General features: G+C 39.3%; 1 protein-coding gene across 4 annotated transcripts in view; it reads left to right on the forward strand.

Annotated features, from left to right (window-relative positions):
* The window catches only part of Dock4 (dedicator of cytokinesis 4), a 406,069-nt gene that overhangs the window by 217,207 nt on the left and 161,571 nt on the right, over window positions 1–27,291 (forward strand). For all 4 annotated transcript variants that reach the window (XM_036206392.1, XM_036206395.1, XM_036206394.1 and 1 more), the window contains exons 10-13: window positions 509–569; window positions 3,474–3,606; window positions 7,493–7,581; window positions 23,936–24,061. In XM_036206392.1, the coding sequence (XP_036062285.1) occupies window positions 509–569; window positions 3,474–3,606; window positions 7,493–7,581; window positions 23,936–24,061 (409 nt within the window). The remainder of the gene's footprint in view (window positions 1–508; window positions 570–3,473; window positions 3,607–7,492; window positions 7,582–23,935; window positions 24,062–27,291) is intronic.

A 27,291-nucleotide genomic window follows, 5' to 3' on the forward strand; every position in this document is an offset into this window, starting at 1 on the left:
ATTGCTTAGGAGAATTAAGTTATTGAAAGTCAAAATTATAAACTCTGCTTAAACGTCTTAAATAACTCACAGAGTGCAATAGCTGTAATTCCGATTGTCATCAATCACAGTTGATTTGCTTCCTTTACTGTGTTTTTCTCTGTTTAACACACCTTTTAGAGTACTGGTGACTTGGGGAGACTCTTGCAAAAGCACAGTGGTGACTGGGCCTAGCATGGAACTGGCTGTCGATCCATGCTTCTTAAGTGCTTCAAGAATGAATGAGTATGAGACTTGATCAACAATGCTCTAACAGTGGTCTTTATAAGCAAGTGTTTCTTTTACATGAGCTAATCAGCAGTAGGGACATATTTAGACCTGTGTTTGAACAATGCCATTCTGCCCTAAGCATTCCATTATAGATGTTTATGTGTATCTTCATCCTTGTTTTCAAGAGAACACACAAAGATCTTTGAGTATTGCTGCACAGAATAGAATTCTAAAATAACCAGCTTTTGTTTCTCACTAGGATTTAGGTAGCAGTGACCTCAGGAAGGACATCTATATCACTGTGCATATTATCCGAATTGGTAAGTTGAACACTTGTGATTGTTGGGAGCAATACCCAAGGGGTCTCTATGTGGCTTTATGTCTAGAACTGAATTTTAATCCAAGAAGTTAAGAAGTTGGGAATTACTCTCTGGCTTCCTTGATCTCACCTTCCCACCAAATAGAATTTCTATTTTTTTCAATACAAATTGTTGAATACTTTATTGTGTTTTATTGCCCCCCAATATTTAATTGAAACATGTATTTTTCTTTCAATCCTAGTCTGTAATACTAGAAAAATCACCTGTTAGGATCTAAGTTCCCTCCAAGCTTATGAAATCTGTGTGGAAACTAGCATCATCTAAACCACAGAGCACTATGGAATGTTGTTACGGAATATTATATGAGAAAGGGGTTTTGAGACAGTAGAGACTGTATGTTTTTCAGTTCATGTAATATCATCAGCTTATTCAAGGATCTGAGAAACCCAACAGGGAGAAATGAATATGCCTCTCTAACAGTGTCAACTCTTACTTTCTCAGATTTGATCTGATCATGAAAACATTTAGATAATATATTTATGCATATCTTACAGAACAATATTTTTAGAGAGGGGATACTCTCCTTCATTTTTCTACATGAAATTCTTCTAAAAGCAGGCATTTCCCAGCATAGCACCTCATGAAGCGAGTGGTGTAAATGGCATAGCTTTTCTATTAATGCCACCTCCCTGATACCAGGAATCTGTCCCCAGCTTTCTTGCTCTAAGAACATTCTAGACAGTACATGCCAGTTTGGTGTGGTAGGATAACAATCATCAAAGCATGAGTCCCTGTGGTGCATGGTTGTCACTTACAGAGTCATTGTAAAGGACACCACCCTCCTTGGTACTGTAATATCCTTGGGCGGCCTTTCAAATACAGAGTATTTTGTTAATGATTGTCTTTTTTCCCCCCTCAGAATATTTTCACGATCACAAGTCATCAAAATAAATGTTGAAGTAGGAACTACTACCTATTCCTACTCCTCATCGGTCAAATAAATCCTTGCAAAATAGTAGTTGTTGGTTCCATAGTTAGAAACTGATCAGAAATGAAACTAAAGTAAAACACTCAAGAAGGGTTAAGACTTATCTGCCTGTGTTCTTGATGCAGGGAAATTAAGGAGAAGATTATTATCTGTCAAGGACAGACGCTTCTTGCTTTTTATAGAATGTCACTTGTACCTGCTTTACTAGGAAAAGGGCACAGTGACCCTCACTGGCTGCCAAAAGCAAAAGCATTAACACCTCAGTTCTGGGAATTTGTGGCCAGGTCCTTGATTTGGAAAGAAGAGGAGGGGAGTGAAAAGAGGAGTTAGTTTTTGAACTTCTGCTCATTCCAGAATACTAGGTTCTACCAACGTCTCTGCTTCCTTTCTGGTGCTTTGCTGGTTGCTCAGGATTTTATCTTCCTTCACGCTTCCTTCCAATTTAGAGGATTTCTCTGGAAACCAGCCAGAACTGAATTGTTATCATCAGTCTTACAGTTGAGATCACCAAGACTGGCATCAAATCTTTCTGGTATTGTGATTGCACCAAAGCTCTGTGTGCCCACAAAGCCAGAAAAGAGAACCTCAAACTGTGTCCAAGGACTAGAGAGGCGAGGCCATCTGGAGCAAATTGGGGAATCCATGCAGGGTCTTCCCAAGTGAGAGTAGGGCTCCTCAGTCTCCCTCCTCCACAGCGTTTGCTTCATATTTTGTAGTTCATATACTAGAGGAAGACGGATAGTAAAAAAGAAAGACCGACTGATTAACACCAAATTGGATAGTGCCATCTTTTTTCCCATTTAATATTACACTAGAGAGTCCCAGATACATCCTGATACACTGTAGAGTGCTGCTCAGATGGTAAATAAAATATGGACCTGTTGGTTGAATTTACCAATTTCCATCTATGTTAACTCACACTATTTCAGCTCGAGCATGCTCTCTATTTATATTCTACAAAAATAATGATTGCTAGTTAAATACCAGTAAGAAGCAATATGCCCATAGCTTGAATTAAGGCACTCAACAAGGGCTGGAGAGGTGACTCAGTAGTCTAGATTTAACTTCCAGAGAATCCTGGGTTTGATTCCCAGCATTCACATGATAGCTCAGAGCTGTTTATAACTCCAGTTCCAAGAGATCCAATGCCCTCTTCTGGCCTCTGAGAGCACTGCACCCATGCAGTGCACAGGGAGGCATGCCAGCAAAACACCCACATGCCTAAATAAAATTTCAAAAAGAACTTGAAAATTTTAAGTGAATAAAACTTTATAACTGTCAGAACCACCCCAGGAATATTGGAACAGGACTGAGTTGGAAAGCACTTCTGTCCCAAGGCAGGGACATATGCATTTGATCATTTGAACATGCTAAGTTCAGAGTCTCTGATCTGACTCCTTCCTGATGTGAATCTTTATGTTTTTTGATTTTGAGAAAGGATCTTGCTGGACAGTCCAAGGTGGCATTACTCTCAGAAGTTTGTCTCAGCCCTTCAGATGCTGAGGTTACAGTCATGTCCCAGGACAGCTGACAAAGGTTGAAATTTTTGAAATAGTTTTTTAAATATACTATTTTTAAGGTAGAACATGAAATGGGTACGATGACTATCCTTAATGATTTATACCTTATGGGATGTTTTCATGAGTCATCAAAGCAAAATGCTTCCCAATCTTTGTGTTTTTACATGTTTCTCGTGTTCTGTTCATGCTCAGAGTTTAAGCCTCTTGCTCAAGGTCAGACAACTAGGTGATTAGACAAGAGTCCTTATTTGACGTGAAGTCTGCTATTGCCCTGAAGGGCATTTGCTTGCCAGCACCTTGTTCCATTGCATATGGCCTGTCTTGTACCTGTGTCTGTATCCAGCTTGCATTTAATCGCATGTCTTCATGGGTCATGATTGCTTATTACCTGGACAGGTCGGATGGGAGCTGGAGAAAAAAAGAATGCCTGCAGTGTTCAGTATCGGCGACCTTTTGGCTGTGCAGTTCTTAGCATCGCAGACCTCCTAACAGGAGAGACAAAGGATGACCTTGTCCTCAAAGTATACATGTAAGAAACATGCATGTGGTGGGGCTGGCATGATCACTGGGTGCCTAAGAATCCTGCTTTGGTGGGTGTACTGTTGATGGATAATTGAACAATAGGAGAAAAGATGGGTTTGAGTTATTTGTCAAAAACCTTTATAATCTGTGGATCTGCTGCAAATGAATCCAGGAGTCAATCACTGCCAGTTGGGGGAACTATAAAGTGAAATATATCAATGAATGCAGTTATTGGTTCAGGTAGACCATCTACTCAGATAGATATTTCCTTTAGTTCATAAACAACATAGCAGCATTCCTTACCTCTACACAATTAATTTGTTCTTCAAAAGTGAAAATCTACTGTTTTGAAATATAAGGAAATTAAAATCAAGAGAGGGAGCATGGGTGGTTGCCCTCCTGCTTTGTGTGTTAGTGGACTGGAACTGCTTCAGTAACAGACCCTGAGGAGCTTGGCTTTTGCAGCAGAGTTTATCATCTTCCAGTTAGTTCTGGAGGATAGGCATTGAGGTCAAGGTATGGTGAGTTTACTTCCTTCAGGGTAGGGACTGTGCAGATATCTGTTCTATGCCTCTCTCCTGGCATTGATACCTCTTGAGACATCATTCTGACCTCTTCCTTCATCTTCATATGACACATTCCCTGGGTGCACAATCTTTGTGTCTATTTCTCTTTGTAAGGACATAGTCATATTGGATTGAAGCTTACCCCAGTGACCTCATTATGACTTGATTACCTCTTCCCAAATAAGGTCACATTCCAAGATCCTGGGGTTTAAGATTTCAATGTTGCATTGGAGTGGGTCTCAGTTTATTTAAACCTCTAATACTCCTAAGAAGATCATGTAGTCTAGTCCAGATTTTAAGTTAAATGATGTCTAAGTTGATAATGTGAACATGTGTTTACATCAGCCAACCCTGACACCTCCATACAGGCTTGACAGATAAGATCTGATGGACAGTGTCATGACCAGGTAGACACAGTAGAGCATCCACTTTGGGGTTCACAGACTACATTGTGGGCCAGTTTCATGACCAAATTTGTGATACTACTTATAGCATCTAACAGTAGGTGTTTTCTTTGTGTGGAATGGAGTTTGTTTTGGGGGGGCAGGGAGGGATAGTACAACTGGCCCTTTGCCAGTGTTTGGTCACGAAATTGCTTTGTGGTCACAGCTGCAGGGTTTCATGGATTTATCTACTTTTCTACCCTGTGGGGCCTCCACAGGACATTCAGTAATTAGTTGACAATCAGATTAGGTTATCTGTAGCCTCTGGTTTTGTACCAGAGATATTTTTTTCTCTTTATAAGTGGGTTAAACCTCTGACCTTCATTTTAAACTTGAAAACATCTTGAAAATGATGGGTAATAGAATTTGTTATTCTTTTTTTCTCATGGCAGCCCTCATTATTAATGGTTGTGATTAAATCCATTGTGATATTTTTCCTAAATGCTACTCATAGTCATAAAATATAACTTAGTTGAGACCACTGTGACTAATGACAGCCCTCTTCCCTTGGGTTGTAGACTGTCCTAGTCAGGATTCTGTTGCTGCAAAGGGAGGCCATGACCATGGCAACTCCTACAAAGGAGAACATTTCATTGAGGCTAGCTACCGTTCAGAGGTTTAATCCATTATCATCATGGCAGAAACTGTGGAAGTGTGCAGAGAAACATGGTACTGGAGAAGGAGATGAAAGTCTACATCTTGATTCATAGGCAGCAGGAGGAGAGACTGTGTCACACTGGGTATAGCACAGGAGACCTCAAAGCCCATCCTCACAGTGACACACTTCCTCCAACAAGTCCACACCTACTCTAACAAGGCCATACCTCCTAATAGTGCCACTCCCTATGAGCCAAGCATTCAAACACATGAGTCTATGGGGGCCATTCCCATTCAATCCATTTCATATACCCTGTGCACAGGACTCTGTTCAGCATTTACATCCTCACAGCAAACCCATGAAGCAGATGCTGTTAGATCAGTTCACACAGAAGGAACAGAGTTAAGTACCTTATCACCCAGGTACTAAGGAAGGGAATCAAAATATGTCTGACTCTGTGGCTGGAGCTCTCAGTTCATCCACTTCTTTTTCCTTGGATGTTATTTCACACCACTGTCTAGTAATGTGAGCATGATAGAACACATGCTACTGAAGAAAGCCAAAACTCTTTGCAAACATAATCTCATTGTTTCTTAGCATAGTCTTTCCAGGTATGGTGACAAGTGTGTTTATCTCACCACTGGGAAGACTGAAGGGCTGACAATGACAGGAGTCACCCCTGATTATGCAACCAGCTGAAAAAGACCATTATAAAAATAAACTGTAGTTTTCTTATTGTCTTCTTTTTCTTAAGAATCAAATTATGTTCTTGGTTATTCTTTCTACTGTCAACTCATCCAACTATGAAACAGTTCCAAGAGAATAATACTAACCACTGAACACTGTCTCTGGCAGCAGGAAGCAGCCTTGGTATCGCTTGAAGAAAATAGTCATTGGAATCCATTTGGAAGAAATTCTGTTTGTTCAAGTGACCGAATCCTTACCTGCATCTGGGATTCAAAAAAAGTACCAAATACCTTGTCTGAAGCTAGAAGATATTCCAGCCACTTGCTTTAGGACTTTTGATGTTACTTGGGGATTTTTTAGGTCAGAATCTGATTTCCAGGGACTATCAGGAAGCAAACAATCTTCCTTTCTTCCCCCCTGAGCAGAAATAAGAAAATTGGAGTTGAAATGGACTAAATAGAATTGTATTGGTCATAGCTAGGTGGGCAGAATGGTTCTCCATCTAGATTTTATAGTCTTCTGAGAGCCAAGGCTCAGTTTGGTAGTCCACTGTTAGCTGTCCTGAGAATAACCCTCATCATATTTATCTTGGAAGACCCATGATGATATGTACATATGTAAACTAATAATGGTGAATTATATACCTCAGACATACACATTACAAAGATGATTGATGCTGTGGAACATTAGAGTTGGGTTGATAGTATATAAAGTCTTGATAACCAAGGCCAAGAAGGGAGCATTTGTAGCTCACAAAAGATAATATAATTATAAATACATTTGGATGGGGAAGTTGTCTTTAACCTCATTAGAGCAGTTGTTGCGATACAGATGACTAGCAGACACAAATGTTTGTTAGACATTACAAGTTACACTAGCCAGTGAGACAACCAACCACCATCCATCCATCCATCCATCCATCCATCCATCCATCCATCCGTGCTTTCATCCATCTATGGCAACTGGTACTTTTAAGGCTTTACTATGTTCAAAGTATTCAATGGTACTCAGATAACAATCATCATATATCCAGTCCTTAACAACTCTGATCGTCCACCATGTAAAAGTAGCATGAGCTAATGAGTAACAAGAAATAAAATCATGGGCTAGAACTATATAGCATGGTGGTGGAACACTTGGCTAGCATATATGAGGCTCTGGGTTCACTTCCAGCACTGACAAAAAGAAAAAGAAAAAGAAAAAACAAAAAGAAAAAACAAAAAAAAAAACCCCAAAAAACAAAAGCGAAGAGGTAGAGGTCTGAAGGTAAAATGACAGAGTGATGTCTTTGAGACATGAAAAATCTAAAAGTACTTTGTATTGCCCTGTGATAAATCTTGGCAGGCTTTCACTGGTGAAAGTTTCATTAGCATTGATTTTGTATTTCACTTAATTGGTTTCATTTTGACTTTAGTTACAGAAGGCAGAAATTTTCTAATGAGAACCTTTATTGAGCATCTACTGTATGTCAAGCAGTACTTAAGCCCATGTTTATTTAATATTCTAATACGTTAGTTACACAAGTTTAATAGAGAGGAGTATGCTGCCACACCTGGGACTTGTGTGTTAGTGACTAACCAAATGGTTGTGTTTTCTTAGGTGTAATACAGAGAGTGAGTGGTATCAAATCCACGAGAACATCATCAAAAAGCTGAATGCCCGCTACAATCTGACGGGTTCCAATGCAGGTGGGTGTGTACAGCTGGCTGTCCTGCCCTCCACTTTTCACATCAGACCCTCTTCTATTCCTGTGTGTTAGACGAACATGGTCAGCTCTTGGTGGGATTTGTTTGTTTTTGTTCTTTGCTGTTTAAAAACACTCAGTACATTGCTCAGCATTTCTCTAGATGGTAGTAGGCTTGCACATATAAAATTCCTTATATAAAACATTTTTTCCACTCTCACTTGAAACAGTAGAGCACCTGAATTTGTCCTGTACTGCCGGGTCTTGAGGCCTTCAAGTTTTTACTGTAAAGTAAAAATTAAGCAATAAACATGGTTGAGTTTTTGATTGTTAGTGGAAACCTGACAGTATAGTGCAATAGAAAACACTCATCACTGTCTGTCAATGAACAACAATGTCATCGTATGGGGCAGGAAGCATACAGTTTCACACTGAGGTAGGATGCAGAGGAGAGTGATGATGGCTGTAATGTCACATAGAGAAAATGTATGCATGCTTATTACAGACTGCAGTCATTAGATGCCACCATGATTATATGGTGCATAGTCTTAGCTGAGTAGCAATGTGTCATAGACTGTATCCTATCTTATAGGTTATGGCTATATATTGGTAATACAGGTTAATCATTGGTTGGTCCCTTGGAAGCCACTTCCTATTATACTCTAGACTTTACTTCTAAGTTACCTGGTTCCATTTGTTTAAACACAGATCCTTATTGAACTCCTAAAGAGGCTGGGTATTTTATTGTTTGTTCTTTGTATTAATACTGTTGTCTTACTGATAGGTTAGGTCTTTGAGAAGTACTCCACCTCTCCTACACTTCATTTCTTCCATCCTTTCTCTGTTGATTTGCTAGCTAACACCTCTTTTTGATTACATTTAATTGTTGTAGCCCTTGTGACTACATCTGTTAATTCCAGAAGGAAGGGCTGCACACTTGACCTGCTGGGTCAGAGCTCCGTGTGTTTCATGTCCTTTATCAACGTTACTGACTGACCCAATTGCTTCGTCTTCCAGGATCTTAAATGAGATTCTACCAGAAAATGCGACACAAACCAACTTAGTCCTGAGCCTTCCCTTTTCTATTAATAACTACTGTACCATAAAACAAGCAAAACACCATAGTTGCTACCACCTTTATGAAAAATGAAAGGCTCCATGATAACATACTACCTTGTACAAAGGCCTTATCCCTGTGGCGAGAGCCATCTCACTTGGTTGTCCACTAGGACCCATGAGTTCCTTTGCATCTGGGCTCATGCTGGTTGTGCCTAGTTTCTGCTGTAAAGCCCTGCTGACTCTCCTGTCCTTAAGACATCCAACTTCCCATGCTTCTCTTTCAAGTCTGCATTCCGTCCAGGTCCTACACTGCCAGTGTCTGGATGCTTTGGATGCCTCTCATCACTGCCTGATCCCGTCTAGCTCTTTCAACCCAAGACCCGCCCAGCTCCAAGCCTCATCAATGTGCAGTACAGAGTAAAAGTTCACAACACACCTTCTAAAACAAAGACCTTCACACTTTCCTGCCTAGTACTTCCCTTCAGTTTTGATGAGTCATCATTCCTGTCACATTCATCTGTGTCTTCTCCCTGAGGAGAGGGAGTTAGAAGCCCAGGAAGGCATTCGGCCTTCATTCAACTTCATTACTGAATAGGAGACCCTCTAGTGACATACTTAAAAATAGTGAAGGAAACAAGAGTACAAGACATCAAAGTGGAGAGTGGGGTGTGGTGTGTCAAGCTGTCACAGTGGTTACATGTGCTGCCTTCTACTGTTTTCTCCATGGACCACTGCCACCAAATGACTTCAGGAGAAACTGAGCTCATTCTATGAAAGGCTGGCATTTTTCCTGTTATCACCCCTTCTTTTCCTTGGTCATTGGTACTGGGAAAAAAAGGGGGGACTTATTTTAATTTGCTTTTGAAATAATTCTACCAGCTAATTGCAGGCCTTTGGTTCCACAGATGCCCTCCTGGATGGTGGGTCTGTGATCTTGTCTGTATAACAGGGAAAGGGATAAATCTAGAAAACTGGCATTTTCCCTCTAACTTAAGAACTTGCTGAAAGGAAGATTCACCACTATGTCTGTTGCATTTAGAAATTGGGAGAAAATAGTGAGTGATCCATTTAACTTTTAAAGATAAAAAAACAACAACACTGAATTAATATAACTCTGTAATTAGGCTAAGTAATTTGAAATTTTAATAATTATGTTACATGGGACTTTTTAAATGTGTTAATAGAAGGACCATTGAAAACATTTGAAATTCTAAAAATATGCATTAAAAATAAGCCACATTTGAGTTTGTTGAGCAAAAATGATTATTATAAACATCATTTCAGGTAGATGGCAGCTGAATTCTAGGAATGTAGAATTAGATTGAGCCAATGTTATTTACTTAGGCAAATTCAATGGTAAGACCTAAGTCTATTTTAAAAAAAAATCACTGGTAGGACTGGTGAGACATGGAAAAACGTGCTGCTAAGCCTGATGGTCGGAGTTAGAGCCTCAAAGCCCACATAGTGGAAGGAAAGAATAACCCCTGTAAGTTGTCCTGTGACTGCTACATGTGTGCACATGTCTACACACAACACACACACACAGAGAGAGAGAGAGAGAGAGAGAGAGAGAGAAATGTGAAACTCACTGAGTGTTGTTCAGTATATATTAACAGAAAATTCAAAATGTTTTCATATCATCTGTGTATGTATGATATATTCTAGTTTACACATATGGCTTATAAACTAAAGAAATCCTATTTGCTAATTAGGTAAGTTTCTAGAATCTGCACTTTTGCCTTAGTAAGATGAGTGTGTACCATCATACTCCTCCAACTGTTCATTTTAATTCCCATGAGATTTCACAGGAATGGCCACATAAGGAGCCTCCTACATAAAGAGAGAGCAGTTTGGCTCTATGCAGGCTTTTACAGTATTCCTTAGTTGTAGTTGCAAAGAGACCTCTGTAGTATTAGATTGTGTTTCTGTGTTGAGAGTCCTATCTATGGACACCAGTGTAGTCATTTATTTTAGTATCTTGCAAGTGACCTGGTACCCAAGGATTTATCAGTGCCCCTGGCTGTTGGAAGTTGAGTTTATAAACTGCTTTCTCAAAATGCTAAGAAAGAAGTAGCACCTTATGGCACCACCTATTGACTAGAAAGATAGTGTGGTACTGTTCTTGTTTATTTTTAGAATTCCCTAATTAGAAGCCCATGTTGTCTCGTTTATGTTTTTGAAGTTTATTTTGTGGTCAGTTAATTCTCTTCAATTAAAAAGTAATGAGTTGGGGTTGGGGATTTAGCTCAGTGGTAGAGCACTTGCCTAGCAAGTGCAAGGTCCTGGATTCGGTCCTCAGCTCTGGAAAAAAAAAAAAAAAAAAAGTAATGAGTCATGCAAATACTTCCTTATTTCCCATAGGATTTTTTTTTTTACTACATTTTGCTATATTCTCTTTATCTATATTCCCCAAATTTCAGTATGTGTGCATGTGCACACAGTCATTTGACTCCGTATTACTTAAGTGGCTGGAATTAACATTGGCCTCTTTGCTCCTGACTTCTGTACGTTTGTACATATGTATGTCTCGGCACCTATACACACACACATTTGTATAGATATATACACTGTGTATTTTACATGCATATATGTAATTCTTTCTAACTACCTAAGAACAAACTGCTGACTCAGTTCTTCTCTACCCCAAACCACCAATCCAGTATACAATATCAAAATCAAGAACTCAATCAACATTGTTATAATAATATTTCTAATATGTAGACCTTATTAAATGTTTGACAATGTTCTCAATGTCCTCTGTAATACAAGAAAACACAGGCTATGTCATGTGTGGTTGTCATATCCCTTCTGTTCCCTTTTTCCTTTTAGTTTTGCTTTATATACTCCAAAATATAATACTAACGAGGCTGGAGAGGTGGTTTAATGGTTAAGAGCGCTCACTGCTGTCCCAGGTTTACCTCCTAGCGCACATGGCAGCTCACAACCCTGTAACCCCAATTCCAAGGGATCTAGTGCCCTCTTCTGGCTTCAGTAGACACCAGGCATACATATGGTACATATACATATATGCAGGCCAAAGATCACTCATATATATTTAAATTTTTTTAAATATATTAAAATACACTCTAAGATATTTTTATTAATTAAACTTATCATTTATTATACATCCCAACCAGTTTCCCCTCCCTCCTCCCCTCCCATTCCCTCCCATCCTCCTCCTAACTCCCCTACCACATTCCACTCCTCTGTTTCTGCTCAGAAAGAGGCAGGTCTCTTATGGGTGTCAATAAAGCATGAAATATCAAGTTGTGGTAGGACTAAGCTCCTTCCCTTGTATTAACTCCAGGCAAGGCAATCCAGTATGAGGAATAGTTCCCAAAAGCCAGCCAAAGCATTAAGAACAGGCCTTGCTTCCACTGTTAGTGGGTCCCACAAGTGGACCAAGCTACGCAACTTCACATGTATGTAGAGGGCCTAGGTTGTTCCCATGCAGGCTCTCTGGCTGTCAGTCTAGACTCTGTGACCTCCTATTTTTAAGGGTATGTGCAGTATTGAAAACAAAACAAACAAGCAAAAAACTAACTGCTAATTAGAAGCTAATAGAAATAGTGATTAGAGTTTAATGTTATTATGTATAGTAGTTACATTTCTCTAACTTTTATATGATCACTAGGTGTCTTAGTTAGGGTGCTTTCTATTGCTGTGAAAAGACACCATGATCATGGCGACTCTTAGAAAGGAGAACATTTAATTGGGGCTGGCTTACAGTTCAGAGGTTTAGTACATTATCATCATGGCAGGAAGCATGGCAGCATGCAGGCAGACATAGTGTTGGAGAGGCAGCTGAGAGTTCTACATCTGGATTTGCAGGCAGCAAGAGAAGAAAGTGAGATACTGGCCTGGCGTGAGCATCTGAAACCTCAAAGCCCAGCCCCAGTGACACACTTCCTCCAATAAGACCCCACCTACTCCAACAAGGCCACACCTCCTAATAGTGTCACTCCTTATGGGCCTATGGGGGCCATTTTTATGCAAACCACTGCACTAGGATTGCTGTGTGGAAGATCTGCTATTTTACACATGTTGAATGTACTTAACAGTCCTGAATACTACTGTAGGGTGTAGGAAAAGTAGCTGTTCTTCACCCATCCTAACTTCTTGACTGATCCTTCTATAATTAAGACAGATTGACAAAGGAAAATATTGCAGACTTGGTCGGTATGCTCTGTTGTAGAAATCTGCAGTAGCAGTGCTGAGGAAGTGGACAAGCCTTAGTGCTTTTACAGCAGGTTGAATGGAGAGTAGAGAGTCAGAAAAACACAGCAGAGTTCCTGATCTCACGGCAATGAACTGGGGTCTTAGCAAAGCCTAGTTGTTTAAGTGTTGCTACAACTTCCCTTTTGTGTGTGTGAACATACGTCTGTATGTTCTCCTTGGGCATGAAGAGACATATTTTTGACCCATTTCATGGAAGACAAGCAGATCAGAATGACCTACTAGCACATTGTTTCTTCCAAAATTGTCCATTAAAATTCCTTCTTTTGGGGTAGCATATTCTGAGCACCATCACTATGCAATAATGTATTTAAGAAATGGCTTTGAGCCAGTAGATTCTTACGTGCTTGGTGTTATGAAAAAAATAAAAATAGGTAGTAATATTTACATAAAAATGAACAAATACATAAAGCCCCTAAACTAATAGATGAAAACCAAAACTTTGACATAAACCTGTATGTGCCATGAAAATGTTGTTATCCTGAATCAGAATAAAGAATGGAAATTTAAAGTGGAAGACAGCAGTCAAGAGAAACTATTGAAATCTTCTGATGGTGTCATCCTCCTCTGGTGAGCGTGGGTTTTTCTCTGGCTCTCAGCTCTAGCTGGTAAATTTACTTTCTGGATAAGACTCTGTGAAAGTAAATAATGGTGGATGTCTTTACTGTTCCTTCACTTGACATTCATTGACTTATGGGTCAGTCCTGTCCTATTTTCTCTATAATTTTTAGCCATTGGCTAACTACTTCCTTGGAGAAAACACAGCATTTTCCAAATTTTGAAATTTAGTGGAGGAGATCGTTTAGTGGTGGACCAACAGTTATAATCAGCAAACAGTGCTCATGCCTTTCTCGGTCCTTCTGCATGTTAGAAGAGCCCATCAGGTAGGACTAACCTCTTGCCAGATCCCAGGAAGCATGATGATTAACTTTGATGGTCAACTTGGCAGGATTAGAACCAACTGAAAGGCAAGCTGCTTATACACTCCTGTGAGGAACTTTTTTAATCAGATTATTTGACTCGGGAAGACCTATGTTAAATGTAGATGGTGCCTCTCCTGTGGCAGCTCAGATAAAAAAAGGTAGTAAGGATTCTAAGTGTTCCTTCTCACTGGTGTTCCTTCTCACTGGAACGTTCATCTACCATGCTGTTTCTCCAGCATATCAGCACTGATACATTCTCCAGTTCCACCCATATTTGAGTAGTATCAATATTAATGATATAAATCTGTGGCTGTCCAAGATGGCAATATTCAAGGACACTCAACTTCTAGTACATGGGCCGTTGGTAGTGTTTCAGTAGATTGGTCTCCTGTGACTTCCCAGAGCAAACACCTCACAAGATCTAGTCCAGAGTTTGCTATTTGGTAGCTGGAATGCACCTCTGAAACTTACTTCTCTCTTGCTCTGAGCAAGTTCCAAGGGCTCCAATGTCCTCTTCTGGCCTCTGAGAGTGCTGCACCCAATATAGTAGCAGTAGGAGGAGGGACCTCTGGGATAACTGGATTGTGAGTGGTTGAGAGGAAGATGCTCTTGTCACTGGCTTTATAGTACCCATGTGAAAAAGACCTCCAAAGTCTTACCCTTCCTCTATCAAGTGTGGATATGGTTGAGTGGGAATCAGGCTTTTCATTTAAACTCAATCACAATACTGTGAAACTTACACACTTCACAACATTTCTAGTAGAGTAAGGGTCTGGCAGTGGCAAAAAGGGCCTAGCAGGATACTTTCCATCCGGGGCTTTTACACACGATACTGTCTGTCTTCATGGAGAATTGTTTCTCCATTTTCCACCTTTCTGTATTTTCTCTTTTAAAGTTTGAACGCTGCCTTCTCACAACTGACTTCTGTAGCAAATTTTCTTAATAACCACAGTTATCTGGTTTATTTTCTAACAATTACAGTTAAAATGAAGGAAATTTCCAGTAGAACACACCAGAAATGGTATGCAGGAAATTAAGTAGATGAACACATTTTTTCTTAGAGTGGGATCTGGTAGTTTGAACTACTTAATAATACATATTCAACTATAGTTTTAATAATAAAATTTGAAATGTCCTGTGTTTAATGACTAGTAAGCACTTGAAAAGTATTCATTTTGTGAGTAATAAAATAAAAAGTGAAAGATTCATGCTGTCAGTTCTAAGATACATAGCTGAGGCTTGTTTTGTTGTCTCCCGGTGCCAAATCAGAGGAAAACAGTAAACTGCAGCTGTTAGGAGCTTTATCATTTCCCTGGCTTTGAGGACTGAGCCCCTAAGGTGCTTTCTGAATCCTTTTTAAATGACTCTTAAAGTGCCTTCTCATATTCTGCTCACAATGTGAGGACCTTCTGTGGGCTTTAGAATACGACCTTAGCGTAATGCCTTAGACATGCAGTAGTTCATGAAGAATATGAGTTCTTTGAATTTTTTTGCACAAATTCTAAAAATTAAAAAGTTTAGATTTCCAATTTGGAAGAAAAATAAATATAGCCTAGAGAAAAGATACAAAGCCTGAGGTCTGGGGATTGTTATGCTAATTAATAAAAGGAGAAGGGGGAGTAGCTGGGGACTGGGTTGAAGGTCCTGCCCTGCCTTATGTGTTTACTCCCACAGTCTTCTCATCTTCTACAACAGTTTGTGATATTAAGTTTAATCCCTCACTCCTTTTCACCTACACCATTAAAATTACACATAATGAGTGTCCTGCCTGCTCCTGTCCTGTGCCAATAGCAGATCTTTGTTCAACTAAGAATATTTTAAAATGTGTATGAGCTTTTTTTTTTTAATATCATGGCTAAGTTCAAATGAAAAGCCTAATTCCAGCCTCACTGTTGAATTTGTTTATTTTGGGGAAAAAAAGTTAAATGAAAGAGTCTGGAACCTTTTCTTAGCTTATTCATATTTTTAAATGCTGACTTTTATGAAAAAGAGGGATCATTAGAGTTGAGTGATCAAAATTCATGAAACTTCTATTTAAGAAAATAAAACAAATGAGGATTATTATAGATACACCAACTATATTCTTCCTTTCATATCCCAATAGTTCAGTTTGGGGATTCATTTAAAACTATTTCTGGATTGTAATATGCCCTTTAACTTGTATGTGAAAATCGCATTACATGATTAGCACATCTATTCTTAACTCAAATATTTTAGCATCATTATTTATAGATCATGTATTTTAATATGTTATAATCTTTCTTTCAAACTTTTGTAGAAACTCAAAATAGAAAATAAAAAGCAACAGTGCAGCTGGGCATGTCGTTAATCCCAGCATGTGGAGGCAGAGGCAGGTGGATCTCTGTGAATTTGAGGCCGGTATGGTCTACATAGGAAGTTCCAGGCCAGCCAGAACTGCATAATGAGACTTTATTTGGGGGAGGAAAAAAAGGAAAAAGTACAATCTTAGTCTTTAATTGGTTTATATGTCTTAGGTCAAAGTTTCATCAATATCAATGTTATTTTCGCTTTAACTTGGTACATTATTGAAAGTTTGGAGGAAGGGGTTATCTTTTGAACAACGCGTGGATAATGTTGGTGTCCCTTAAACGCTACATAGTTAGAATATTTTTGATTGGTTATTTGATTTGTTGATTTACGATTCTAATTCAGTTGCCCACTGGAGGCATTCTGTTACACTTTCTTCATGGACTGCTGTGTTATTGGAAGAGATGCCAAGAGTTTTAAAACAAATTGATTTTCCAAAGCCTGATACAGTCAACTGTGTAACCCATTCTTCTGCTTCAGACATGAGCGTGTGTTCAAGGACTATACAGTGTGGTCAGTGACCACACTTACTTGGTATGTACAAAACCCTAGTTTTAATCCAGTATGGAGTTAGGGCAGAAGGTATAGATGTGATAAGAAATGGAGAAATAAAGTTCATAGAAAGAGAAATCTTGCCCTTCTATATAAAGATGAAGCTCAAATCTAGAATAATATTCAATTTGTCTGGTAAGATGAGGGCTCTGACAAGGGGCAGGGAGTGCTTAAGTTGAACTGATCCAAGAATGTTAAGGCCTAGGACCAAATAAGCAGTGCCCAGAAGTCCCTTGGTACTGTGCCTTGGAGAGCTGTTGTATGCTTTAAAGGGCTAATGGGCAGAATGGTTCTTCCTCAGTACATTGACCTTTATGCCCTTCGTCTGGATTTACATTAATGTAATAGTTTGCAAAAATTCATACTTATATAATTTAAATTTTGTGTGTAAAATAAAACTAATCCCAGCTGAGTAGTCTTTAAAAAAGTAACTATATGACCATTGTACATTGTCATTTCCACACTCACATGGGTGGAACTCCTGTGGGGGAAACATTCACCCAAAATGAGTCATGATAGTGTTGACAGGATTCGGTTGCCAATAAGAGGAAGCAGATGTAGCCAACGAGAATCACAACATCCTAGAATTTTAGACAAGAAATCATGAAGAAAAGACTACAGTGTAATGCTGGACAGTCATAATATAAAGTAACAAGATTTTAAAACTAGTGTATAAAAGATGTTGACTGAGTATGTATTCTGCTAACATTACTCTGCATACTAGCATATCACATTTAAAAAAGCAAAATCTGTATCATGTTGGTGCTGAGATTCTAATGGTCCTAGAGAACCAAATGCAATGAAAATTGTTTTCTCATGTCACTGAAATAATAATAAGACTGCTTATCTAGGGAATGAGAACAATTAAAAAAATGAATCGATACGCTGAAATTAAAGTTTAGTTCAGTCAGAATTCTGCACAAAGGGATAATGAGGTAGAAAAAATCTGAGTAAACACTTAAAAGACAGAGAGAAATGAATGGAAAGACCAGTGTGTGTCTAATGGGGCTTCCAGAAGGTGCTGGAAGTAAAGGAAAAAGCTGCAATATTTGAATGCTAGGAATCTGAGAAATGGAAATGCTCAGATTGTTTTAAAAACAGAAGTTATAAAGAGGGTAGATACAGTTAAAGTTGTATCTAGGTAAGTTGTGAAACCACAGAACACTGAAGCCCAAACCCAAACCTAGGAGGAAAATTTGGATTACCTTTCTTCTCCCAAAAGTAGTTTCAGCAGTGAGAAAGGTCTGAACGTCGTGGAGTGTCTCAGAATTGCCATAGGAAAAAGGCCAACTTTACGCTCTGTGTTTGCCACATTGTAACTTCAAAGTGGGGATTAAATCATTCCAATGTCAAATTAAGTCATGGGAAACCTACCCTCCACTTTCACCGAAAGAAGTCGTGGGAGTGTCCGTGAGGGAAAAGTAAGAATGGGTGGAGTCCAGCAGGAAAACAACGTGAGACACAAGAGTGTGCCAGGAAAGTAGCAACATGGCAGGAAAGCCACCCAAGCACCGACTCATTTACCGCATGCTAAATGATGTCCTCTTCAGAGGTGCCGAGACCTGCCACGCTCCCTTCCCCATTGTAGGGTGACATGTAAACAACTGATTAAGTACAGACTTTAAGTCCATTATTTGTGTTAAAATGTTTAAAAGTAGAAATAGAATATATGATTTCCAGAATAGCAGAATAAAAACAGGTAAAATAAGAAAACCCAACCCAGTTTTTTTAAAGTCAGTTTTACATTGCTACATGTTCACAGCCGTGTGTTATTTGGTTCATTAGAAATGAAGGAAAAAGGTGAAACAAAGACAAACTAATTGAAAAACACAGGAAGGCAGTAGGGATGACATGGACCTGCTTACCCAATGGCTGGCTGAAGATCTCAGGGGCTCAAATCTCTGACTTGTTCCACTTTCAGCTTCTATCTGGCTGTAACACATGGAACCTCGAGAGGGGAGTTTTCCACTTTCCCATCTCTCTGTGTGCATTGCTCACCGTGTGTCCCAGTTACATCTTGTCTCGTCTTCTGTGTTAGAACTGTGATGTTGATAGACAGTTTTGTCTTAGAACCCTCCACACAGCTATGTACCCAGAAAACCCTGGGCTCTCTCTAGTGGTAAGACAGATCTAGTAAATGTTTTCCTCCTTCCTTTTTATTTTATTACTTCCTAAAGTAATTTTAAAAATTTGGTTTTACTTTTACCGATTGCTATTTGTTACATTTCCCCCACACATACAGGGTCTCATGTAGCCAAGGCTAGCTTTGAACTTGCTTTGTAGCTGAGAACAACCTTGTCATTTTCCTGCCTCCACCCCCTGAGTGCTAGGCTTGCAGGAATGGACCACCAAGCCTGGATGTAAGGAGTGTTTTTCTTAGTATGTGGCTGTTGTGAAACTTGTGGAACTTGGAGGGCAACCTAGTTTATTGGAAAAGGGGAGAGATAAGGAACAGTTCAGTATCTAACAGTTCAACCACAGTTGCAGCATCACTTTCTGCCAGGCCTTCCCTAGAGAATTTTGTAGAGTTGATGTCACTGTCTGTATGTTTTGGAAATGGGAACCAGAGCACAGAGAACTCCACACTGAGACAGTGCCCTGCAGCTGTATTGTGTACTTCTTAAATGGCACACTCAATAACACATATATTTAGCAAATGTATTTGTCATGATTTTCCATTTTGCATTGCTGTATATTCATAGATGTATGTTATTTGGCTCATTAGTGACAAAATGGCTGGTGTTACTAAAAATTATAATACTTATAATCATGCTGTGCTTGCCACTTTTAAGATAAAAATGCAGGATTTCATGAATTTAAAAAGAGCCATCTTCTAAAATGAGTGAGCTCTAATCCCCATAAAATGAGAGCCACCAAATAGTCCACAGACCCTAAGCCTTTCTTCTTCACACTGCTGCTGTGCTCTGGGCATGATAATGAATAATGCACTTTCAGGGCTGTTTTGTGTTTTTCTTTCCCAGACTCCAGATTAATTAATGACTATGCTTTTGCTTAAAATTACATACCAGGTCTTTCTAATTGGAGCTCAAATGTCAAGGCCAATGTGAAAGCTCAGTTTAATGATGACGTTTCTTCAAATAAAGGAAGATTCTTCCCAGAGCCAGCTCATTTGGGATACTTAGTTTGGGTTACTGTTCCTGTGGCTGTGATAAAATCCCTGACAGGAGCAACTGAAAAGAATGAGGATTTATTTTGGCTCGTAATCTTAGAGTGGATATGATCCATCATGGCGTGACATCAGAAACAGGAGGCCACTGAGTACATTTGATTCCTCAGTCAGGAACAGAGATGAATATGGATGTTAAGCATGCTGTCTCTCTTTGCTGTCTTTATTCAGTCCAAGACATCAGCCCACTGGTTTGCAGAAGGTGCAATTCACAGTCAGGGTGGTTCTTCCCTTCTTTAGGTGATCTCTCTGGAACCACCCTCAGAGATGTGTGTCTCCTAAGTGACTCTGAATCTAGTCAAGTTGACAGTGAATGTTAATCATCAAGGGCTGGGAAAGAAAGGCTGTAAAACATTATTTATATATTTTCTAAAATTAAAATAGTAGCCTAGTTCTTCAGCTAGCTTTATAGGTTATCATAATGCTCTTTAAAATTTTTCTCTCAACTTGAAAATCCTTTCAGTAATAATTTTCTATATTTTCCTTTCATATACTTTGCCCATTCTCCTTTATTTACTCATCTGTATCTTGAATTGTCAGTTCCTTAGAAACAGAAATTCTATGGTATATATCCTTGTATTCCCTCTTCTGTCTTCTTCTCATACCATAAGCTACTGGTCATTTCAAAGAATAATAGGAATCCAGGAAAGTGTGCGTATCAGGCTTTGGAGGTGGTCACCTCTGAGAAGTGGTAGGATGCCTAGACGGTAAAGTAGGGTGGCAAGGATGGGGATAGAAAGACAATTCCTGTTCTGTGAGCCTGCCCTGAGTCATAAATGACTCAACCTGAAATGTTAAGCTAGTCTTCAAGTATCTAGAACGCTTAAGGAATTTTCTTTTGTCCCTTGTGTTCTTTAAATATAATTGACAAAATTTTTATGGGATTACATTGTACAATGTGAGACTTTGATTCATGCATACATTGTGAAATGAATAAGTGAAGGTAATTAATTTTATGTCATCTCACATACTTGTATTTTTGTAGCTAGAACTTTCAAGATCTATCTAATTGGAACTTTATATCCCTTAAACAAATCTGCTCATGTGCCCGTCCCCTCTCAGCCAATCATCACTCCACTCTGGAGTTGAGCTGTTTTCACATCAGTATGTGAATATTTGTCAATTCTCCTTTGTAGTGATGAGTAATCTTTTACCCAATGTGTTGTTATTGTTCTGTTAACTCATTCTTTAGCCTTGTGGTTGTAAGGTCATGATAACTAAGGGCCACTATAAAAATAACGTCAATAATTTCTACAGTGGGAAAATAAATAGAAATGCTGTTATGTTTCTGTGGAGCTGCTCCTCATGGGCAGCTGCTGGTACCTCATGCTGTTTTCTTGTTTTGTTTTGTTTTACTGAAATTATACACTGTCTTTTCTTTTGTGGAGAGTTGTAGGTTGTGGGGAAAGCCTAGATGTTTGGGGCAGAGCATGTATATTGTAGCCAGTATATGTAGCATGTATATTGTCTTGCCAGTCAATTGACCTTTCTACTTCTTCACTGTGAATTCTGCATTCTGGAGAACCTGGGTCAACTGTGAATGGCAATTGCTCATAACACCAATTATTATCACTAGGATAAAGAAATTAACCACATCTATGGCCATATATATATATATGTATATATATATATATATATAATTCTAGAATGCATCCAACTCTTCAAGTAATTTTTCTTTTACCCACACTTTTTTATCTATTTTTTGAATCTATTTTTCCCCATCACTTTGGTATTTCCTTCCTACATTTCTTAGCTAGCTGCCCTCTGTCAGCTGCCTCCTTAATATCCTTTCAATCCTTTGCCCTCTCCTCTCTATGGCACTTGCTGTCTAGACATTGAATTGATGCATTTCCCTGTTCATCATGGCTCTTCCTCCATCCTGAGAGTATGTTTTCTCCTTTTCATATCTTCTTTAATTTCTCCAGGATGCCATTATCTATGGCTAAATGCTTTTTTCATTATCCAATTCTCTAGAATGAATTCCCCTTTTTGTTTTTAGAAAGGGAGGGAAGGAGGAAAGAGGAAAGGGTGGGAGGGAAGAGGAAGAGGAAGGGGTGGGAGGGAAGGAGAAGACTGCAGGCTAAATAAATGCAGCACCCATTGAGCAAAATGAAAATCCTCGTCAGCTTTACATGGTCCTGCTCCTATCCTGAAGGGCATGATCTCTGTTTTTTCATTATTGTTGAGAATCCCCCTCCCCCACGCGCCTTTTATTTATCGCATAGTGTTACAAGTATCCCCATCAGATCTTTCCACAGAGGCCCCAGTAAAATGATTTTCATTTGAAAAATAGAACACAACCTCAAGAATTGTGTCAGTGCATCTTATTCTCTAAGAATTCCGCAATTTTTGAACAGTGCCCTCCCCAACGGGAAGAACTGTTTTGTGAAACTGTGTGGTGCACATGGGTCTTCTACAAATCCCAGCTCCTGGTGATGTTAATGGTGATGGTGTAGGTGTTGAAGGCAGGAAGACAGTAGTAGGAAGAGAGCAGAGGCTGTGATGAGGTGGGGGCAGCGGGGATCACGAGTCATCGAGAATAGCTGCTAGGACAGATGGATTAGAGCACGTGCTGCCTGTCTTTTGTGCCCCAGCCTCTGAGTTTGGAAAGGAATCAGTAGTGCCCCATGCAGTGTCCTGAGGCTGCCTGCACTGAGGGTTTCACTCCTTCCACTTGTCTGGATGGCTGGCCCTTCCAGACTTCATTCCACATGGCTATGGAAGGGCAGGTCCTCCTCCTTTTCTCCTGCTCTCAGGCACCCAGTTCAAAGTGAACGGGGTAGGTGGGGTCAATAAGGGCGAGTTACCTAGAAATAGAGAACAAGTTCAAAGTCCTGAAACCTGCCAGGTGTCACTCTCACAGCCCTTCTCTGAGACAGACATTCTATTAGACGAGCCTGTGGTGGCGTCCTTTCTGGTTCTTTTCTTTGTGACCGCCTCTCTCTTAGAGCAAACAAGTCAACAATACCTCTCACTGGTGTGTGTTTCTCATACTATTTAGGGGAGAATAAAAGGAAGGTCCTCATGTGGCTGCACTGTGGATAAGTTTGCAGCTTTTCCATCATAGTGTGATTGAAGTCATTTGCATATCATTGTCTTTGGAGGGCACTATAGTAGTGTAAATTGATGACAGTGGGTTATTCAGGAAAGGGAGGTGACAAATGATGATATAGATTAAAGATCATCGGGAATGGATTTATTATCCTTTTTCACCCCACAATCCAAACTCACTTTGAGACTGAGTCCAAGTTTTTAAAAAATTGAGTCACTGTTTTTTACAATTAAGTCACTTTGGGAGGTTCCATTTTCTATGACTGATCCAGGGGAGGTGCCTTTGTGTTTGTCTTGTTTTATAATGTTGAAAGAAGAAAGAAGGAAGGGATTGAAAGAGATGTTGTGTCTTTGAAGTGTACACACTAGCATTTTCACATTAGTTTCCTTTTTGTAGTTCTTGCCCAAGAATTGAGAAATTATATATGAAATAAACATTGTCTTTTGCATATCCTGCTGTGATAATGTCACTGTAATTGAGGGAAAAAAGAAAATCCTAATTCTGTTACTTACTAGATTCCTTTTCATTTGTCAAAGTGTCCTGTATCCTGACAAATTCTCAGAAAATAATGCCATCTTGAGTTTCTGTATTATATCATAGTAAGAACATAACCTTGACTTTATTACAATCACCTTTGTTGCTTTAATTTCAAGAAAAATCATTATGTTTAAAAATCCTTGAATGCCTGTATCTTAAAATTTGTTTTTCAGGCTTCTAATATTTGGTAGGTCATTATCTATAGGCCTTGTAAAGTTGAAAAAGGATCAAGTTCTGCTTTGATCTCACTGCTCATTGTCTCTTTCAAGACTATTGGTGGAGTGGTGTGTTTCAGGGAGCCAGGGCTTGAGGACAGGGCGCCATGGCTAGAAGCCTGCGTCTAGCCAGTAGTTCTCTCCCACTGATTCTCCAACTCTAAACTCTATGTTAATGTTGGAAAAGTGTTAGTTGGAGATCAGTTCGCTTCTTAGGTAACGTGGTTACTTTTCCTCTTACCGTAACCAGTGCCTCTCCTTTGTTTCAGGATTAGCAGTTTCCCTTCAGCTGCTACATGGAGACATTGAACAGATCAGAAGAGAGTACTCCTCAGTTTTCTCTCATGGAGTGTCCATAACACGGAAGCTGGGTTTCTCTAACATTATCATGCCTGGTAGGTGATTTGGTATGCACCAAAATGCTGAAGTATGCATATATTCTCTGGTTTTGACATTTGAGGGATTGTCAGCTTTGAAGAGTTCACATGGTCCATGGGCCATGTACGAAAACTGAGATATATGATAAAGAGCAAATTAAAAATTACTATCTGAAATGAAGTAACTCTGGTGGCCATGGCTGCATTTCACCAATGACTATAATAACAAAAGCTGAGATAGCATCCAATTGTTTTATCCATTTGTGGAGAAGTGTAGGCCATGTTAAGTGATGTCCTCATAGGGCTTTTGTTTGGTTGGTTTTTTTTTAACATAGAGAACAATATATTATCACAAAACATGATGACTTATATATAGATGATCAAAATGTTATTAGAATTATGTCTGAAAAATCATTCTCAGTGAAGGCCAACTTGTTTCTGTGCATACCTACAGTCTTATAAAGGAGTTTAAAAATGTGTGGACAGAGATATGCACATCCGAGCAGTAAAGGAGGTGATGATCAGAGGATGTGATAATCAAGCTGTAACATTTGATTTCTTCCCCCAAAGAGATTATTTTTGGTACCCCTTTAAAAATTAAAACTTTTATTTTAATATAGCTTAAGAATATATTATCTACTGAGTGGATTTTTTACTTTATATATTTTCTCTTTTTTATTATTCATACAGTAGGGTCTTCAGAGCTAATGATTCTACCCCTTTCCCAAGTTCTTGCTCTCCTCAGTGATGATAATTAGCACCTGCTGCAACTCTGAGGGTCAACTCCACGGCCCAGCTCTGAGACCCGGTGGTGGAATAGCTTAGAAAAGACCCGTGATGCTCTGCATTGCCCAGTGCGTCATTAGTCATCTCTTGATTAAAATGCAATGCTGCAGGGAAGGCTGGAGAGCAACTTGGAAGGCTTTCTGAAGTGACCTGGCCCAGTCAGCCTAAGCATGTTGCAGGACTGTTGTGGAAAATGACTGTTTATAGATCTGTTTACTTGGTGACATGCTATTCAGTGACTCTTGTAACCACTCATTATTTCCTGTAGTTGCTATAAATAACTGGTATTTCCTCTTTAACAAAAAAGAAAAACATTCATCCCACCGGGAAGCAATTTGATGGGCAAATCTAATATAAAAAGCATATGTAGAGCAGAGTGTGGCCAGCTCCTAGGAGAATTCCTCGTCTTGGTCCCTGGGCAGTATCACTGAGAAATGGAAAACTGGACAGCAGGGTGGCACTTCTTCGGCTGAAGAATTGTCTGGGTGGTTCTGTGCTCATATGGCTTTGGTCTGGTTTTAATAATGGAAGGAGCTGAGGAATGAGGCTTCTGTCCCTCTTTGCCAGTAGTCTGTGATGTATGCTTCATAGTGTCCAAGAAAAGAGTCCCTCCAGACACACACAGATCTGCATGGCATCAGGCTACCAGAAAACTTTTCAAAAAGCACTTCATTATTTCTTTTTTTCCCCCTTGTCTTCATTGACTTCTTAATTTTCCAAACAAGATAGAGATAAAAAGAGATATATGTATGCACTTCAACATCAGAAAAAGCTTTCAGCCTTCCTTGAATTGTTACAGTGAGAAACAGAGTCATTGCTCCACTGCCCTTGGTTGTTTTCAGAATAACCAGTTCATTGGTGAGACCTTGAGTTGAATGCTCCAGTGAGAAAATATTTATGAACAACATTTCTGATCATGGAGTCCTCTAGACAGTCTGCATGCACGGCCCCTGCCTCATTTTCTAGACTGTCCTTCAAAGTTCATTTGCATCTAGTGTTCTGATGGGGTGATAGGTGTTCAGGATAGGTGAGGCACATCTCCTACCAAGAGGACCAGGTTCATTAACACAGTCGCCCTCTGTAAAATGGCTGGCCTGTACCCTTGACGCAGACAGAAACAGACATAGAACTCTTTTCCAGGTCCTCAGGATATAATCAGTACCTCTTTTTGAAACTGGAAAACCTGGAAGCAGAAATTCTTCCCTTGGCCTTGCTGTTATGCAAGGGAATCATTTATCACTGGTATTAAGGAGAAGGTGGAGTCTGCCTTTGTGCTTTCAAGCCTGTGGGTCAGTTATTCATTGCTTATTGGTTTTTTTTTTATAAGTATTATGATTACCGTCATTTATTTTAGTATGCTAATTTCCAGCTACAAAAAGTCATTTTCTAAGATGTGTTATCACTGTGGCATACAACCAAATACTGTCTCTGAGAGGACTTTCATGCTGTGATCTCTGAAGGAGGACAGTAAAATATTTAAATCCCTGCTCTCCCACTGAAATGTAGAGCAAGCCCAAATGTAAGTTCAAGTAATGAGTAGCCACTGTTTAAAAAGAAATACGTGGTTAAATTAATTTTAGCAGCATATGTTATTTAACTCAGTGCATCCCAAAATATTACCTTGATAGGTAATCCATATAAAGTTTGTCTAATGAGTTATTCACACTGTTTTCCAATTTCAGTCCTTGGAAGCTGCTGAGTATTGGGCATTCACAGCACATCTATCTATAGCCAAGTCACATTTCAACTGCTCAGTTGCCACATGGCAGCAGTTACTGTATTGGACAGCCTACCCCTAAATGTCTTAACAGACTCCATGCAAACCAGGCCCAGGCCATTCTGAGTACAAGGAAGGTCTGAGTCCCACCAGACATCTTGGAACACAGTTGAATGATGTGTCTCGAAGGTCATGAAAGACTGATCTACTCCCCACACCCCTTAAGCTCTCATTCTTACTCTAGGTTAATTTTCTGGGAAGATCTTTCTTTGTCTCCATCATGTTCCCGCTATACCATCTTCCCAGCCTAGGCCTGTCCCTGAAGATGTGCTCCCATGGAGTAATTGGTTAAACTTACCTTTTGTTGGGGAACCCATAATCAATACTTTCTAAAGCTTTTCATAAATCTTTAAGGCTTCTATCCCTAAAAAGAATTAAGGTGAGTTGCCAGGGTGATAGGAGGAGCCCAGAACTGAGATCTGGAGACTAATTTGATACTGAATTTGATTTTTTAAAATTTATTTTGCAAATACCTTGGTGATTTATAGGTCTGGGATAAGGATATAATATATATGTTTCCCTCATGTTTTTTTAAAGGAATTTCATTCCTTTAAATATAGGTATTCTGTGTTATTATATTACTTACTGGTAAAGAAGCACAGGCAACAGATGGAATTAATCCAGCAAAATCCTCATTTTGGAGAAAGTAGATTATAGCCAGTATGATATGATTTAATCTTCCTTA

The sequence above is a fragment of the Onychomys torridus genome, chromosome 14 (assembly GCF_903995425.1).
Source record: "Onychomys torridus chromosome 14, mOncTor1.1, whole genome shotgun sequence".
NCBI classification, from domain to species: Eukaryota; Metazoa; Chordata; class Mammalia; order Rodentia; family Cricetidae; genus Onychomys; species Onychomys torridus.